A 15,019-nucleotide genomic window follows, 5' to 3' on the forward strand; every position below is an offset into this window, starting at 1 on the left:
GGTACGTTTGCTGTAATTTTGCAAGAATACAATTTACAATAAATGGAAATATTAGTAACAGCTAGAATTCTAAACTTGGACAATGATCAGTTGACTAGGTAGGATTGATGCAATCTTCCTTAATACGCCCTGCAAAAAGGACTTCTATCGGCAAGACCAATCTTGGATCTAAGAATTTCAGTACGTTGCCTAGATAACGGTTTTGTCAGCAAATCCGCAAGCTAGTCTTGGGTGTGCACATGTTTGACATTAAGGGTGCCCTTTTGAACCAAGTCACGTACAAAGTGAAGATCGATTTGGATGTGCATCATTCGAGAGTGATGAACTAGATTAAAGTTGAGATGAGTGGCTTCGAGGTTATCACATAGCAAGGAAGGTGGAGCTTTGAGGCTACATTAACTAATGATCTGTATTCAGCTTATGTAGATGAGCGTGCAACATCTTGTTGTTTTTTGAAACTCCAAGAGATGAGATTAGAAAGCTGATATAAGTTGAAGTAGAAGTACGATCATCAACATTCCCAACCCAATCAGCATCGAAATACGTCGTGAGATGCTAAGTGGTATCCTTTTGGAGCTGAATACCGTGAAATATTGTTTGCTTCATATATCGAAGTAATCTTTTTACTGCTGTCCAGTGTGTGGTTGTGGGCTTGTGCATAAATTGAGATAACTTGTTAACGGCGATAGAAATATCAGGACGAGTGAGTGAAAGATATTGAAGACTCCCAATTACACCACGAAATTCACTACTATCAAAAGAAGCAGTACCATCAACCAATTTTAAAGATGTACTAGTAGATAAGGGAGTTGAGACATCCTTAGCACCAACCATTTTTGTTTTGGGCAGTAACTCACGAACATATTTATGCTATGACAAGAATAAACCTGAACATGTTGGGATAACTTCCACTCCCCAAAAATAGTGAAGATTGCCCATATCTTTCAAGGAAAATTTAGCACTAAGTTGCTTAATGATAGAGTGCACAAAGCCTGAATCATTTCCTGTAAGCATAAGGTCATCCACATATACCAGAAAATAACATATAATTGAGTCACTTCGTTAAATGAAAAGTGAGGAATCTGCGTTAGAGTTATTAAAGCCAAGATGGAGAAGAGCATCTTTAAGGGTTGAGTACCATGCCCGAGGGGCTTGTTTAAGCCCATAGATGGCTTTACACAACTTGCACACATAATTGGGTTTTAACTGGTCCTTAAACCCTGGAGGTTGACTCATACAAACATCCTCAGTAATTTCACCATGCAAAAACGCATTGTTAACATCATTTGTCTTAAAGTCTAGCCTTACATGACAGTAATAGTAAGCACAAATCGAATAGTTGCTGGTTTTACAACGGGACTAAAGTTTTCGTTTAATCAATCCCAAGTCTTTGATTCTACCCTCTAGCAACAAGTCGAGCTTTGAAGCGATCGATTGAGCCATCAACTTTTCACTTAAACTAAAAGACCCACTTACAACTCACAGGATTATAGCCTGCTAGGGGTGGAACTAAATGCCAAGTGCCATGTCTCATAAGAGCAATGAGCTCATCAGACATGGCTTCACGCCATTTAGGCGTGGATAAGGCTTGGATCACACACGTTGGTTCAAAACTTTGAGGAATGGGATGTTTAGTAACAAAGTTGAGTTTTTTGGGTTTGAAAATGTTATTCATTGATCGGGTGGTCATTGAGTGTGTTCGATGATTTGAAGATTGTAGTGTGTCAATCAGACCTAAGTGAGAAACAAGGTGAGGCGAATGTGGCAATGGCGAGGGAGTAAATTCACAATTGTTTTCAATCACACATGGAGCCAATAGAGATGAAGCATTCAAATGATCTAGAGTATTTGAAAAAGTAGTAGAAGAAGAGATACAGGGATTACCTGGAGGAGATGGGTCCATGACAAAGACAGGTTTTGAAGCCACTGGTGCAGTGGAAGGTTGAGACAGTAGGATGATTGTAGATGCAGGTTGAATGACAGTATTCGATTTTAGTGATGTAGATGGCGAAGAAGAAGAAGAAGAAGAAGAAGAAGAAGTGGGCCCAATGGAGGCTAGGGTTTTTGCTTCATAAAAAAGCACATGTCGAGAAATGTAGACACGATTGGTTGTGGGCTCAAGACAGCGGTAAGAATTTTGGGTTGAAGAATACCAAAAAGATCCTCAAATGGTGATTTATTTTGAAGGAGAGGAGTGGGTTGACGATTGATGAGGTAAGTAACAGTATAGAAAGCATGTGGCCAATATGAGAGAGGAAGATTGGCATCGTGAAGTAAGGTGCGACCAGTCTCAACTAAGTGACGGTGACGATATTCGGAAACACCATTTTGTTAAGGTGTATAAGGGGCAATAGTGTAGTGACTAATCCTATGAAGAGAGAGAAACGGTTTGAGACTAATATATTCGCCAACATTGTTGAAATAGACTTTTAATTTTTGCTTGAAACTGTTTTTCTCAACAAGGTTTTTCAATTGGGGAAAAATGCTCCGAACAAATGATTTTGCATTTATAGGATAAAACCACATATATTTTGTGTAATGGTCAATGAAAATTAAATAATAACTAGAACCATCTAGACCAACACAATGAGCAGGTCCCCACACATCATTGTAAATAATATCAAGAAGAGCATGACTTTGAAAACTCGTAGGCTAAAAAGGTTGTTGATGGGCTTTATTAATAGAACAAGATAACACAAAGAATTCATTTTATTGTTCATAACAGGAAGAGAAAAATTGTTGACAAGACTTTGAACCACTTTGAAGGACGAATATCCAAGACGCTTGTGCCACCCATCAAATGAGGTATGCTCATGCACGTTTGCAATAATTTTAGAAAAGGAGCCCACCATGGAGTTTGGAAAATGATAAACGTCACTTTCACATGCACCTCTTAGGAGAGTCACCCCCGTAATCCGATCCTTCACAAAAAAATGTGAGGGGTGAAACTCAAGAAAAAATTATTTTGTGCTGTGAAATGATAAACAAAAATTAAATTTTACAAATATTTGGTACACAAAGAGTACCACGAAGGATAAAAGTCCATGTTGGTGAGTTTGAAGTCAAAGAACCAATATGTGAGATGGTCAAACCTGACCCATCACCAATAACAACTTCATCAGTGCCATCATACTTAAAATGAATAGATAACTTCACCAAGTCATTAGTAATATTATGAGAAGCAGCAGAGTCAAAAAGCCATTTCTGACCAAGAAGGCCCATTAGCCTTATAAGACCCTTTTGATTGAGACCCACTAGATGAACCAGAGTTCTGCTTGTGAAGGTGAGAGTAATTTGCAAAGGCCACAAGCTACTGGTTTGCAGTCTCCAAGTGTCGTAGGTAACTTTCATGACCCACAAGAATATCGTAAAGCTCTTCGAAAGCTAGAAATGTTTCCCATGTTTGAATCGGTGCAGCAATTTCCCTAAAATTAGAACCTAATCCATTAAGAATATAAAGGGTAAGATCATTATCAGATATTGGATGATTGATGAGTGCAATCTCAATGGCAAGGGCTTTCACCTCATGCAAATAAGCAGGGATGGAGCGATTTCCTCTCTAGATCAAGGTGAGTTTTTCCTTGAGTTGCATGGCTCAGGTTCTAGATTTACTGGCATACATGTGATTAAGTTTTTTCCAAGCCTCGTGAGAGGTTTTGGTAGTAGTGATGAGAGGGTTAATGGTGGTGGAGGTTGAAGCTAGAATGGAACTCAAGATTAATTTATCTTGACGAACCCAATGAGTTTTATTCAACTCGGTGAAAGAGGTGCCAACAGTTGAGGGGCAATGGAAAATTCCATTGACATAGTCAAGTAGATTATATCCTATAAGAAGAGCTTGGAATTGTGCTCTCCATTGAGGAAAGGTGGATGGCGTCAGTTTCTCATTGATTGGTGCGGTAATGTTGAGAGCAATGAGGGCATTTTTAGTAGAGGAGACGGGATGAGTGTTTGGATGAGGATCAAATGTTTGATCTGGGGAAGAAGACATTTTAGACAAGAGGATCTGTTTGCTTATAAGAGTATGGCTCTACTGATACCATATAAGAATTTAAGATGCACACGATTTCAATGGAAAAACGCCACACACATTTCATTGACTATTGAATTAGATATATACAAGCACATAACCTATTTTAGGTAACTAATACATATTTACGTTTGCTGTAATTTTGCAAGAATACAATTTACAATAAATGGAAAGATTTTTAACAGCTAGAATTCTAAACTTGGACAATGATCAGTTGACTAGGTAGGATTGATGCAATCTTCCTTAATAAGCAGCAGCTAATTAATTTGATGGACAGTGCTACTCCCACAGAGAGTCCACAGAAACGTCTACCGAGAAAGCAAATGTTTTTGTTTTTATTTTTTTCAAGTATTTTTTTAATTTAATAAAAAATTTAAAAAATAAATAAAAATTAGAAAATCATTAAAATGCATTTACCTAACTACTAAGTAAAAAGAATAAAAAGGCCACCAGTATCAATGACCACCATCTGTGTACACAACATTTCCCTAATTAGATTGCCCCCACTAGCAGGTACATTTTAGTCAGTAAAATGTTTTAACTACAAATATTTCTACAAAAATAGATATATAAACTAACGTGATTTTACACGATTTGTTAAATTATAAAATTATTTTAATTTTATTACAAGCTAAATTTAATATATTATATGAAAATAAGTTAGTTTTTATACAATCTCTTTATGATTATAATACTTATATATGTCCTCAATATCATATAACATAGCAATACTATAGACAAGGAGCACGTGCGCAACAATAAGAAGGGATAGTGGTGGAAGCTAAATTTTTTCTATGAAGACAAACCAACTCAAAACCATGTACCCTAACCAAGGAGAGGTTTCAGCAACACTTCTAGCAAAGCTTAGCAAAAGAGTTTCAACAAAGTAATTACTTAAAGCTAGCAACTTCGTAGTAGTACTTATAACATCCCATTCAAAATTCAAGATTATCTGAAGATTGGTATATCGATCCAATCATTGAAGACATTTCGTCCATTTTCAGGCTCTTATAAGGCAATTGGTTGGTACCAAATCTATACAAAAAAATTTATATGCAGTTATTTTTGTGTATTTTTTTGTATATTCTACTGATATAATTGACTGCATATTAAAATAAAATTGACATATTCAATTACATTTGTAACAACCCCTCCCTCGAGTGGGATGAGTTGCTACCTTTCATCCTTTTTTCTTTATTTTCCTAATAAAACCAACAATTTATAAAAAGTACCTGTATAACAAGCTAAAAATTTAGAAAAGGGACCTTCCCCATTTTCTATCATATTTTAGAGTCCCAAAATAACTTGTTTGTCAAAATATAGGACAGTCCCATTAATTACAAGTTTAAAAACTATAGCCATCTCTCGGGTAGAAACACTCCCATTTCACAAAAGAATATTTGTCTCAAAATACATGTCCCCAAAACTTTTTTACAAACAGCCAACCAAATAATTTAACATCAAATAAAAGAGTACTCTAGGCATTCGGTTCCCCCTCCCTAGAGATATCTTGCTCCATAGTTTCATCTTCGACATTTCCTGGACGTTTAAAACATTAACACAAAGGTGAGTCTAATACTCAGTAAGTAGTAGACCAAACAAGTTAAAATAGCATACATCAACTATTGTTTTCTATTGAAATAATCATACAAACTTAAAACATTTAAATAAACATAAAACATTTACATAAGCATTCAAGTTCAGATTTCACTTTCCTTTAACCGGTACACACTATTACACCCTGTGTATTAGGGTTAGCAGTCTTTTGAACTTGATCTCCAACTGTGGCCATGGGTTAGGAAATCCCTTGGTCAGGATGGCGCCATTGGGTGCACTACCAATGGGACCAATCCAGCATTGCAATCTGCCCCTTTCCTTTGGTACCATTTTCATTTCGTCATTGGCCATTTTCATACAAAATCTTTCATTTCCTTTCCTTTCTTTCATTTCCTTTTCCATTCATAGCATTTATCACCTTTCTTAGTCCAATGGAACATGCATTTTCTTTCATAAGAATGCAATTCATGTTATATCATCATAAATATTTCATTTCCTCAAATATCTTGAATGTTGACCAAGAACTTATGTAAAAATGTCAACATCACTTGTTGAGAAATTTTGATCTAGCGCAGATTCAGCACATAAGACAACTATTTTATCCTACACATAAGATAAAGAATTAATATCATTATAAATATTCTAATATATTTAATTAAAATAGATTATAATACTTATATACTTTTCACAGGCATAGGGATGAGTTTACTCTCCATTACGATCAGTATGTGATACAACATTTAATTTTGTCAGATCATAATTGGCATCTGACTCTTGTTACAATAGACATTTGTTAAGATATAAAGTCATTAGGATTTCTCTAAATAATTAACTATATACAATAAAACAAATAGCAATACCAATTTATTAAAGAAGCGATGGAAAATCTTGAGTCTACATGATGATGAATCTTTAATTTCGATCTATTTACTTTATTTATAGAATTTCACTCTTGCATAGAAGTTGAGATTAGGAAGCGAAATGAAAAATTGGAAAAGTAAAAGAATTCATTAAATTATACCTTATATGATATATCCTCAAACATTTCAAAAAAGTTTTCTTATTTGGAAGGTCAAACATCCTGAAAATGATGTTGGCGCGCATCTTCCTTCTTCTCGAGCTTATTATAATGCTCATGACACCTTGCACTATATTTTTGGAATGCATTATACATAAGCTCATCCATAATCTTACGCTCCTCTCTCCAACTAAAATTTAATTCAAAGTCATCATTGAAGAAAACACACAAAAATATTATCATTTATAATATTCTAATTTTTTCATACATATTAAATAATATTAATATAAATCAATTATTTAAATATTACCAAACAACGCTTCTTGATAAACTCTTTCACATTTTGGGGGATTTATTTCCATGAACTCGTTACCAAATGTGCATACATTTGTGTAAGAACACTCACATGCAATCCAAGCCAAGCTGCTAGCTGTCCTTCACCTCTGGTATTTTCATCAAGAATGTTAACCTTGATCTTACCTACTTTATGATATTTTTCCAACGTCACGCATGTAGTAGTGCCTCGACCTTGACGAGATTGTACTATTAACTCTATAAAATATAACGTTGTTGAAACAAAGTAAACGATGGTTAGAAATGATATAATATGTCTATTTTATGACCTTAGTTGATAACTTTTATGACTATTAGATTTTTACCTTATTTTGTAGAGTCAAATCTCTAGTGATAAGTCTGACAGAGAGCTATGAACAGGAAGAGATAGGATGTGAACTTTCTTCCTCTTTGGTGGCATAATTTCTAAATACTGATACATTCATTAAGTAAAAAATTTGTCATCAAGTGTAATGTGAACACATAACTAGTCAATCATGATCTGTATCAATTTCTTTTGACAATTCGCCCTCATCATCTGTAAATACTTCAGATGACTCAACATTCTGCTTAATTGTCATATCAACAATTTCAGCCTCAATATCTTCTCTATGTAATAGAATCATCTCATACTAAGTCAAATCCACAAACAAATTAAAGACGGGTTGACTCTCTTAGTATACTTCTTGAGTAGATGGATTATCTTCTTCTTCATCTTGTCATTCCACCTTAGAGATAACATCATATATATTTCTTGAAAAATATTTTTGTATTACTTGCCATTGATTTCCTAACTCTAGATCATCTATGTAGAATACTTGAGATGCTCAAGAAGCCAAAATCAAATGATTATCTCCATACCATATTTTTACGTATTAATACTAAAAAAATATTCATCATCTCAAACTCCAATTCGAAAATTGCTTAAATCCCACCAATTACACTTAAACAGATACATCACAAGTTCCCATAAATATGTCATTCCAATTATATCGACAATAACCTCATAGAAATCAATGTTTTCTCTATCATGACTTTCTCGAGAATATATGCAAAATATCGAGCAACGCATCTCTAGGGGTCATGCACCAATGCATACAGTTCATCTAATATATCATTTGGATTATTCGTATGCATTTGTACAATCTACATATGGAGTAAAGCATCTGTAATATCGTTACCCATTGTTCAAACTATCTCGGGAACTCCTTTTAATGTTTATGGTTTATATCATCATTTACTCCCAGTTCGTTGACCACGTTAATATGATCATTGAAATTGATAATTACAACAAATCTTTTATATTCTTAGAATTTTTTTTAAAGTAAATCACAATATTAATTAACAAAAAATTACAACTTACTTCATATGAGATATATCTATCTATACTAAACTGGTCCTACAAGTTGAGCCTCACGTAGCAAATGAACGGTTAGGTGAACCATAACGTCGAAGAATGATGGTGGATAAATACTTTCTAGCTTACAGAATATTATAGCAATTTCTTGTTCCATACAATTCAAAACTTCTACATTCAACGTCCTAGCACATAAGTTAAAAAATACACCTAACTCAGTCAAAGTCATGTGCACGCCTCTCGTCAAGTACCCATGGATACCAACAGGCAATATGCGTTGTAAAAAGACGTGACAATCATGACTTTTTAATCCAGTTATTTTTCAGTCATTTGTTCGCATACATCTTGTTAGATTCGATGTATAACTATCTAGTAATTTAATTTTCATTAGCCACTCATAAAATGTAGCCTTTTTATTCCTTGAAATGTATACTACCCAATTGGCATATAGATAGACGAATCATTTTGTTGCAAATGCATTTTCAATCTTATTCCCAACTGATTCAGATCCTTTCTTAAGTTTAATGTATCATTTGTTTTTTCTTCAATTGACATCAATATTTTCAATACGAATTCGCATATGTTTTTTTTTAAATGCATAACATCGAGACTATACTGCAATTTTAATTTCAACCAGTACGAGAGTTCGAAAAATAGAATCTTCTTTATCCAATTCAACTCATTCGTACTTCGTTTTTTCTTATGTTGTTTTTTACCAAATTCATTACAACCGACATTCTAAAATTATGCAAGTACATCTTCGTCAGAAAAATATGGTGGATGATGGCCCCATTCAACAGTATCATTAAACATTTTAGAATTGTCATACCATCTATGGTCACCAGGTAAAAATCGACAATAACCCATGAAACATAATTTCCTCCCATAAGTAAGCCATTCAAATTTGATATGTTTGTTACAAATTGGACATGTCATTTTCTCGTAGTACTCCAACTTGAAAGGTTTCTATAAGCGGGAATGAGCAAACTCATCATGAAATATGAAATGGTTGTAAGTCTATATCTATATCATTTCTTGGTGATCTCAGACTTGGAATGAGCAAACTCATCATGAAATATGGATCTTTCATATACTTTCACGCTAGTAGATTATACGGCATAAGTACAACTGTCCAAGTACTATACTCATGTTCCCAAATGGATTAAATCTATTTGTTGTCAACCCAAGTCACACATTACGAGATTCTTTAGCAAACCATAGATGTTCCTGATCAAATTCCTTCCAAACCTGGGAGTCAGTAGGATGTGACAAAACATCCTCATTCCTAACTCTCGATGATGAGTGTCATGTCATGTCTACAACTGTTGCGCATAATATAAATAATTGTTGTAATCTAAATATTAATGGAAAGTGACCTACAACCTTTTGTGACACATTTTGCTTCTCAAATTTCCATCTTGATTCGTAACATATGGGACACTCGTTCAACTACTCATTCTCTCACCAAAATAATATGCAGTCATTCTCACATGTATGTAATACGTTGTAATCAAATCCGAGCTCTCGTTTCAACTATTTTGCTTCATAAAAGTTACGAGGTAAAGTATTATTTGATTAAAGTGTCTCTTTAAACAGTTCGAGTAACATATTGACAATCTTAATAGATAATTGGCACATTAATTTTATGTGAAGCAGTCTTATTGTAAATGATAACTTGTTGTGTCTTCTGCATCCCGGCTATAGCTCATGTTATGAATCATTCTACAAGTGTGCAAAAGTGTTATGGCCCGCATCATTTGAACTTGATGTGTCCATATCACATTTATCCATAAATATTCTTGCAGCAATGTCATCCAACATTTGCTCCATATCCTCATCGTATTCATCACCAATAACATCTAGTTATACATGTTCATTGATGTCTTCTTCTTCATGTGAAGGCTCGAATGATGTTAGATATGGTTTGCCGTGTAAGACCCAATCAGTATAACTCTTTGCAATACCTTTGACAAACAATAAGTATTAAGTGTTACGCAGTATTAAGTATTAAGTATTATAATATTAATTTAAGTATTATGAATGATTAAGTATTAAGTATTGTAATTTAAATTTAAGTATTATTAATTGAAATATTAAGTATTTAAGTATTATTATGTATTTATATTTATATTTTATTTAAAAATTAAGTATTTTAATTTAAATTTAAGTATTAACTGTTAAGTAGTATTAAGTATTATAAGATTATATAGTTTAAGTATTATGAAATATTAAGTATTTAAGTATTATTATGTATTAATATTTTTATTTATATTTCAATATTAATTATTTTAATTTTAATTTAGTTATTAAGTATTAAGTATTATTATTTTAATTTAGTTATTAACTATTAAGTATTTTTAAGTATTAAGAAATATTATTTATTAAGTTTTATTTAGTATTAATACTATTATATTTAGTATTAATACTATTATGAATTAATTATTATTAATACTATTAATATTTTTATTCTAAATTAAGTATTAAGTATTTATATATATTTTTTAATTTAAATATTTTTTAACTATTTTTTAACAATCATTTTTGGACAACTATCCTTATGTATTCTAGAATCTAATTGTAAATACATTAATGTACAAAGTATAGGTTCTATATAAAATGTGTAATAGTATTTTATGCAATTTTACGTTTGAACGCTATAAACAAATTTTTGAACGAAATAGTTACATTCAAACGGTATCAAATACACATTCAAACAGCTTCAACCCAAATTCCAAACGTCTTCAAGAGTAGAGAACAATATTCAAGAACAAACACAATAAAACGTGGCATAATATCATACTCAAATGAAAATGAGTGAATAAAGAGTATACCTGGGTTAAAGTAGATGAAAAATCAGTGGGAGAAGAATGACAACAAGCTCCCCCAAAAAACAATGAACAAAGAAAATTTATGGAAGAATAATGATTGAGTGAGATAAAAAATGAAGATTTTGGGATTTGGATTGAGGGAGAATGGCTTTGGATTGAAGGGGGAAAGGGACTAGGTTGAAGGAGAGAGGGGTTGCGTTGAATAAGTGTTGTTCGAATAAGTGTGGGATGTTGGGGAATCTGTAATTGTTTCAAAACATTTACAATTCGAGCAGTTAACTAATAACTGTTCGAATGTGAAAAAATTTCAACAAAAAACTTTTCCCGCTTGAAAATTTTTTGTGCAAGTATAGTACTGTTCGAACGCTATTCCGCTACTCATTGATTGGTGGGATACATTCCCGCTCAAGTTTCAGGAGGCGCCAAAAACGCTATAGACATTCGAACGTTTTTAAGTGTGGCTAAAAACTTTTAATCACTACACTATCGTTGGAATGGTAAATAATTACTATTCAAACATTCATATATTTACAAGAAAAATAGGTTTTTACGTCACTTAAATTGGATGCGAAAAACATAAAATGGTTGGAAAAAAAAAAATCGCAACCATTTTGTATTTTTTGCATCCAATTTAAGTGATGCAAAAAACTATTTTTCTTGTAGATATTGCTAAATGTTTAATTACATATTTTTTTATATTATACCTTTAAGTAAAATTATAGGATAATATGTAATGACATATTAGATGATACTATAGTTTAGAAACATAGTAGTATCATCTAATTTTTATGTTTGATCATATATATTATATTATAGTAAAGTATTAATGAATATATGGTATCATATATATTAGACCATGAGTAATATATACTAACATATATGTAGTAATATATATAATATTGTATATAGTGTCATCTAATTATTATGTAGTAACATATATTTAGTAACATATTTATTATATTATAGTATAAAGGAATACATAGTATCATACATATTACTAACAATATAGTATAGCATAGCATAGTATAGTATATTACACTATATATTAGAGTGTAGTAGAGTATATTATATACAACTTATAATATATTTTATAGTACTATATTATAATATTAATATATCATACATATTACTAACAATATAGTATAGCATAGCATAGTATAGTATATTACACTATATATTAGAGTGTAGTAGAGTATATTATATACAACTTATAATATATTTTATAGTACTATATTATAATATTAATATCAACTTTGTAATCACCATATTATAGTACTATATACTAATATAGTATATATAGTGACCTATACTACATATTTTAATATATAACATGTACTATATAATATCATAATATATAATACTATATACAAAAATATGATGTGATAATATACTACATATTATAATAAGTATAATATAGTATTTTTATCATATAGTATATACAAAAATATAATGTGATAATATACTATATTATTAGTAACAACTAGTAATATCTATAGCAGTATATACTAATATACTATACTATATATATGATAATTAGCATATAGATATTAATATACTAATTATATATACTAATATAGATATTTACTATATTATACTATAATGCATCTACATATTCAATATTTACTATATATACTAATTATAATATACTATAATATATTAAATAATATAGATATTTACTAAATTTGAAATAAATACCGGTCAAATGGAGAATAATAAGGTTCAAACGGTTAAAAAAACCGTTCAAACGGTATTGTACATATATGTTTTTGGGGAAGTCAGTTTTTGAACGCCGCCACACACAATACACCCAAACAGTTTTTTATCCCTCAAGCAATCACCATCGAAGCCTCTTCCTTTAAGTACCGATACACTCTTAGCCTTGTAATTTTACCATTATACTAAGGCTTTGTTGGGTTATTTGTTTGAATTATGATAGCTTAATTTTTTTCATCAATAGGCACTGTAGGTGGCCTAAAATCTACCGTAGGATGTTTATTTATGAAGTCTGGGTTGTGATTTGTTGGAAAACCCTTCATGGCTGCTTTTGTTGGGTTATTTGTTTGAATTAGGATAGCTTAATTTTTTTCATCAATAGGCACCGTAGGTGGCCTGAAATCTACCGTAGGATGTTTATTTATGAAGTCTGGGTTGTGATTTGTTGGAAAACCCTCCATGGCCGCTGAGTTGACTGATCAGCCATTGTTGAGTTTGATTCAGTTACCACTCGAACGTTATTAGTTAGCGTTCAAACTGTATGAGCCCAACACGAAGGGTTCCCATTCGAACACTGCTTTAGGTGTTCTAATGGTGTGAGCCAAACACGAATTGTTACCATTCAAACACTATTGTACCTATTCAAACGATATGAACCAAACACGAATGTTAATGCACTTTATATTATAATTAAGTTGATATTAATATTTATCACAATTATTAAATATTAAATGACTAATAATTAATTTCTAATTAATATTAAGTAATTAGTTTATCTTTATCGCATTTTGTAGTTCTATCAATCTTGATGATAATGCACATTATATTATAATTAAATTAATATCGAAATTTATCACATTTTGTTCAATATTAAATTAACATTAAATTACTATTAGTTAATTTATAATAAATATTAACTAATTAATTTATTTTTATCATATTTTGTTGTTCTATCTCTCTTACTTTATTAAATTGCTATTAGTATATAATTTAGTGAATAGGTATTTAGTATCTTCTTATCACTAATGTTGCATATATATATATATATTATTTTTTAAATTTTAGGTTGATAATGTCTTCATTTAGGCTGAGACGTAAGCATGGCAGACCAGGCAAGACTATCATCTAAACAAGCAAAGAAATGATTGTTTTACTAGAGCGGCAGGTGAAGATTTATGACTTCTTGACTCTTGTTTAGGAGAATCATTCCCTACTATCAGTCTTCATCATTCCTGGTTGGGGACCAATCCTAGATCAGTGGGAAGAAGCATGGGAGCTCAGGTCTTATATTGACATCGTTGTTGAGTTCTATAAACAACTCGGTGGTGCCACCTTAAATGACAAAGGGGCATATAGAATCTCTGTCCGAGGAAATCCAGTTATATTTTCAGTGGTGCATATCCGAACGTAGTGCCTAGGGAGTCTAATCCTCTATGCGTAGCAGAGACAACTAAGGACGAGGCATCAGTTTATACAGATGAGCTCGATGCCCTCGCTGATTATGAGGTAAGGGGTTTGGTTGTTGGTCCAAATCCTCCTTTGTATGATGGGACGAAGAGCATCTAGTAGAAAAATCAATCTTCTTTCTTCCAGATCATGAATTTGATAATCGCCAACAATATTCACCCTCGGCAGCACAAGACAAAGATTGTCATGGATTGGGCAAATATCAGATTGGGCAAATATTATGATATGGGCCACTCGTGGTGTTCCTATCAACCTAGTGGGACATATATTCGATAGGACTTGATCAGAGTCTCGATACATTACGAAGGATATACTGCCATTCGGGATCCTGATCACCCAATTTCTGCTATATGTCAAGATCGTGTTAGATGTTGTCAAGCGTAAAAGGGAGCCGATGGGACTGATCAACAGCACCACCCTCTCACGCAGCACGGGACACTCGAGACTTCATATTCATGGACCTGTTCCAGACCCAGTTCATCCTTAGAGAGATTTACAATCGGGAGATCGTGGAGTATCGACTAGTGAGACATCTATGTAGGCCGAGGCATCACACACAACTACTCGTGAGGAGATGAGCGATATAGTACATGCAAAGATCAATGAATAGACATTAGTAGTGATCAATGCAATGCATATGGAGGTTCGTACTGCCATGTCTGAGTTACGTATAGAGATTAATGCTAGCATTTTTTAGTTACGTACAGAGTTTGATG

General features: G+C 32.4%; 1 protein-coding gene across 1 annotated transcript; it reads right to left on the reverse strand.

Moving 5' to 3' along the window:
* Window positions 1-3,310: 3,310 nt before the first annotated feature.
* LOC122282373 lies at window positions 3,311-3,991 on the reverse strand. Its single transcript, XM_043094328.1, has 2 exons — window positions 3,737-3,991; window positions 3,311-3,559 (listed from the first exon to the last, which is right to left on the reverse strand). Exons 1-2 carry the CDS (start codon window positions 3,989-3,991, stop codon window positions 3,311-3,313), a joined length of 504 nt encoding a protein of 167 aa, XP_042950262.1.
* Window positions 3,992-15,019: the final 11,028 nt, after the last annotated feature.

This window comes from Carya illinoinensis, chromosome 11 (assembly GCF_018687715.1).
Source record: "Carya illinoinensis cultivar Pawnee chromosome 11, C.illinoinensisPawnee_v1, whole genome shotgun sequence".
In the NCBI taxonomy this organism is placed as follows: domain Eukaryota; kingdom Viridiplantae; phylum Streptophyta; class Magnoliopsida; order Fagales; family Juglandaceae; genus Carya; species Carya illinoinensis.